The sequence below is a fragment of the Pteropus vampyrus genome, unplaced genomic scaffold, assembly GCF_000151845.1.
Source record: "Pteropus vampyrus isolate Shadow unplaced genomic scaffold, Pvam_2.0 Scaffold147, whole genome shotgun sequence".
In the NCBI taxonomy this organism is placed as follows: Eukaryota; Metazoa; Chordata; class Mammalia; order Chiroptera; family Pteropodidae; genus Pteropus; species Pteropus vampyrus.
The window spans coordinates 1,020,962-1,025,760 of NW_011888928.1; the positions used below are offsets into that span (position 1 = coordinate 1,020,962).

Sequence of the window (4,799 nt, forward strand, 5' to 3'; positions counted from 1 at the left end):
CCTTTAGCGACCTCTGGCCCGAACTGCCTGCTCGGTCTCCATCCGACTCGCCCCTTGGGGGATAACTCTTTACAATGCCCCAAAGGTGGGGGCTTCGGTACTGAGGGTGAACAGAAAATCCCCTCGAAACCCTGATGAGCTGCATGGGACCAGCCGAAGACCATCCTGAAGGGACATGGGGTTAAATACAACCCCGGGGGGCATAATCACCTCTATTCTGCAGATGCGGAAACTGAGGCTTGAGGGGGTTGTTACTTACCCAAGGTCAACGGCTTCCAAGAGGCGAAGACAACGCCAGGTCGGTCAGCCTCCAGACCCAGCTCCCGGAGCTCACTACAGTGCACACAACTCTGGGCTTGTATTCACCTTTCCCCTAATAAAACTTAAATCCCTCTGAGAAAGGACTGACAACTTGAGAGCAGGGCCCTGTGAACACTTGTTGTATTACCAGCATTTAGAATTCCAACTCACTGGCATCAGAAGAGATCTTAAGAACAGCCTGGACCAGGTGCCCCACTGTACATATGGGGAAAACTGAGGCCCACGGTCATATAGCAAAGACAATAGCAGAATCAAGACTAGGCCTTAAGACTCCTGTCAACTAGTCTGAGGTGCCGGCAAATGATAAATATTCTTGGTAAAAGAATTAAATGGGTGAACAAAACTGAGACCCAAGAGCCAAAAATCAGGCTTCCCCTTTGCTGAAAAGTCCCAGCCAGGTGGACAAAAAAAAAAAGCAGAGAATATTGTAACTTCAGCTAGATTTACAGGTAATACCAGGAGAGACATACTGCCAGGATTGGTTCCCCAGAGATTTTTGGAGAAAGCCCAGGGAGCAGTGGAAACTCCATGTGATGTTCTCATGATAAGAACTGCAGAAATGTGCAGCACCAATGGGGAAACTGAGGCAAGAAGGCAGGTCCTCAGGAACCCTCAGAGCCTGACTTTGGGGTTCTCTGACTTTCATCCCAGCACAAAAGGCCTCCTTTGGGGCAGAGGTGAATCTCAAAGGACCACCTACAATCTGTGCTCTGGCCCAGACAAGCAGGAAGCTGGAGACTGTCAGCTAAAGTCATGGTTCTAGCATCTTCCAGGCAGATGGACCCCTCAGGAGGCCGTCGAGACCTTGATGAGGCTGTACTGGACGCCAGATATGCTCTGCCTGTGGCCAAAGCTCAGTGCAAACCTGTCAAGCAGAGAGTAAGTGGGTCAGAAGGTAGCAGGGCCTGGGGTCCTCCCCTGGGGAGGAGGGAGTGGACCATCCCCTGGGACCCCCTTCCCACCCCCAACTCCTACCTGACCCTTCCTGCTTCCTGCCTTCATATGCATTTCCATCTCTGAATTACCCAACCTCTCATCTTGGACTCCCTGTGTCTGCCCTTGCCCCATGTGACGCTGGTCCCCAGGTCCAGCCTGACTGACACTCCACTCAGCTGCAACCACAGCCTGTCTTATCGCAAAGCTGGCTTCCACCTGCCTCGCTGCTTACTTTGATCTTTGTCCAGAGGAGGGGTCCAGAATCTTCTCCCAAGAAAGACAGTATGGCAGAGATCCAAGTGGTTCCTAGTATCTGTACCCGCCATGTCTGCTAATAGAACCCTTGATTTTCAGCTGGGCACATGGCTAACCAGATTATAGACCATGTTTCTCAGCATGGAGGTGTAGCCAAGTTCTGACCAAGTTCTGACGAAAGCGACCTGCGCGTCTCTTAAACTTCGTCCTCCTCTTCCCCTCCCCCTCGCAGAAATGTGGTGGTTCACTGCCACGGCCACGTGGGAAAGGTAATATTGAAGAGATGGCACGACAACAAGAGAGACAGAACCTGGGGCCCTGGGTGACCTTTCAGAGCACTGCTGCCGCCCCAGACCTGGACCCCGACATTCAGACTATTCCAAGCAGCCGAATCTGTCCCCTAATGAATATGGCTGGGTTGCTGAGAGGCCTGCAGAACATGCCACCCAACTAACAGGGAGTGTTCGACTGGCAGAGGACACTCTGGGGTGTGGTGGATCAGGTTAGAGGTTTTCGCACTGGACTTGTTCTGCATCCTTTCAGGGGCCAGGTTGGGGTGGGGCCTGGCAGGCAGCTGCAGGGAGGCAATTTCCGATGTGATATTAGAATGGTTTATTTTTTCAATCTTTTAGGGCCTCCCAGGGATAGAATAGACAGTCGGAAGCTGGTGACTTCCCTTTACTACGAGAGGTAATGAAGGGCATTTGCTAAGTATGACCATCATCGTGGTTCACTGCCATGGTCATTCCGATGCCTGCAGCCCTCTCCTCTCTTATTTGAACAGCCCAAAAGTTCCACGGTGCTAAGATTCTGAACTCCTCTCTATGACCTAAAGACTTTACGTGATCTCGCTCCTATCAGCTTGGCTGACCGGACCTTCGAACTCCTACCTCACTCACTCTATTCCAGCCAAACTGGCTTCCTTATTGTTCTTTGCGTGTGCCAGACGCACGTCCGACCTCAGGGCCTTTGCACTTGCCATTCCCTCTACCTGGAAGGCTCCTCCTTCTCATCGTTATGTGGCTGCCTCCTTCTTACTAACTTAAATTGCACGTTCTCAGAGAGTCCGTCCCCCTCTGATGACCCACCCTAATTTAGCCACAATGCCCTCCCCTTCTGTGCCCCTCACCGTCAACCAGGCCCTCTCAACATATTTTGCCCTGTTTCATTTTCTCCCGGCTACATATCACTAACTGAAATGCTCTTGTCGATGCATTTGTCGGCTGGCACATAGTAGGGACTTAAATACCCGCTGGATGAGTAGATTAAGCTCCCGGTTCTGACATTTTGTTTCTCCAAGCTTCCATGACTGTAAGAGTCTCTGATTTTAGGATTCTACTATTCTAACCGCTCGTGAGTCCATAATTGCATGATTTAAAAATTCCTCTGGGCTGAGCTTAAAGTCAAATAAAACTGCTGTAGGGAGACACAAAAGAACTCAAGAAAAAACAGCTGCCGTGTGAAGATAGGACAAAATACAACTGTCTAGGCAGGAAGAGAGACAGGAAGAGGAGAAGGCAAAGTATGAGGGCTGAGACTCTGCAGCGGAGTGCTCAGGTGCACGGGACTCTTCCCCCAGGCCCACCCTGTCCCCCGTACCATCTCCTCTGGAATTGCTGGTCTATCTCTGCCAACGACTGGCCCTTCGTTTCAGGAACAAATAAATAGATGAAACCCAGGCCAAGGACAGCAGTCAGCCCGTAGAGCAGGAAGGTCCAGGACAGGCCGATGGTGCCTGGGAACAGGAGAGCGGGAGTGTGGGCGGGGCGCAGCCAGGTGGCTGGCTTCAGGTGGAGCATCGGAAGTCGGTTCGCCCAGAGCGGAGCCTCCAGATGGTCACCGTGCAGAATGACCAACTGTCAGGTAAGAGTCTTAAAGCAGGAGCAGGACTGGTTATCCCTGAGGCAAGCAAAGAGCCGGGGCTCAGATCCACAAATGCTGACAGGGCCACCTTGTTTTTACAGGCAAGCCCACTTATCCGCATTTAAAACACTCACTGGCGTTGTGTGCTTGGAATCTGAAAACGTGAGCGGAGGGAAAATAACAGTCACCTCAGCAGCAAAATAGCTGCAGAACACAGACGTGGCAAAGCCCGGCTCTGAAAAAATACCCCTCAGAAATTCCATGGACCGGTTATAAAGTGAAGTGAGCATTCAGGGAACCGAGTTTCAGTCAATTTGGGCTGCGTTGGACTCGTCTGGGAGAGAGAGGACAGAAACCTCAGCATCCCGGCCCCTCTTCTTGGAGACTCAGGTAGAGGTCAGGGTCTCAAGGCCAATGACCAGGACCCCCGGGATGACCTTGACTCCCTTGAAGTCAGTTGGCCAATGAGAAAGAAAGGAGTCTGTGAAGGAAAGGGCAGCGTTGGTCGAATGATGTTTCTGATGCCATTCCCACCTCTAACAGCCATGGCCACACCTCCTCCGAGCAGCCTCCCTTGACCAGCCTGACCTCCGCTTAATCCTTATACCAGCAGAGAGAGAGCTGGGCTGGGAGTCAGGAGGGCCGTGCTCCAGTCTATTCACTACCTGGCTGGACTCGTAAAGGATGTATTTCCCCATCCGTAAAAAAAGATGGTAAGGACAGGATACAATTCTAATAAACCCCTCCCACCCTTCCTTCTCCTCTCTCACCCCCTCGATCGTTCCCCATAAAGGGAACGCTTGAAGACTGAGGCAGCAGGGAAAAGCCTGGAGTCCCTAACACTGGGGATGGGAGCCGGGCACCATGGGCCGGTTCTTCTACCAGTCTTTCCCACAGTCCCCCAGGGGTGGCTGTGTCTCGGAGGAAGAAACACCTGGCTGCAAGACGTGGGAAAAGAACCGAACCCTAAGAACTGTGACTTGGGGCCCACAATGAAGGAGTCCCGTCCACTGTGACCAAAGTCCCAGATGACCAAAGGCTACCAGTGACCTCGGGCCACGAGCATCTCCGCATCTCAGAGACCCTTCCCCAGTGTTTTGGGCCCATATAATTCCCACCCACTCCACCTGCACTCAGACCGGATTTGAATGCTAGGTAGGAAGAAAAGGTGTCACCCAAACTAGAAGTGGGAAAACTTTCCTGCTGGCAGGTGGGTATGAGCCCATTTGAATTGGCTTAGAACAGAAAGAACAGCTTGCAGCTCCTGCACCCACTGGCCTCAGACAAGTTTTCACCACCTGTTATTGAGCCTGGAGAATTTCAGAGTGCATCTGGGGGTTGCAGGTGTGGCCAGACACTTCCATGGAACTTCTGCACAGGGTTTTATTGCAAGAATAGTTTTGCTGCTACAAATAGAAAAAAAA

The 4,799-nt window shown here is 51.9% G+C and overlaps 1 protein-coding gene across 1 annotated transcript in view; it reads right to left on the reverse strand.

Annotated features, from left to right (window-relative positions):
- Nucleotides 1-743: 743 nt before the first annotated feature.
- SLC2A10 (solute carrier family 2 member 10) overlaps nt 744-4,799 on the reverse strand; it is a 6,926-nt gene continuing 2,870 nt past the window's right edge. Inside the window, exons 2-3 of the mRNA XM_023536041.1 lie at nt 3,112-3,368; nt 744-1,186 (exon numbers count right to left, since the gene is read on the reverse strand). Of these exons, the coding sequence (XP_023391809.1) occupies nt 1,108-1,186; nt 3,112-3,368 (336 nt within the window). The 3' untranslated portion in view covers nt 744-1,107. The remainder of the gene's footprint in view (nt 1,187-3,111; nt 3,369-4,799) is intronic.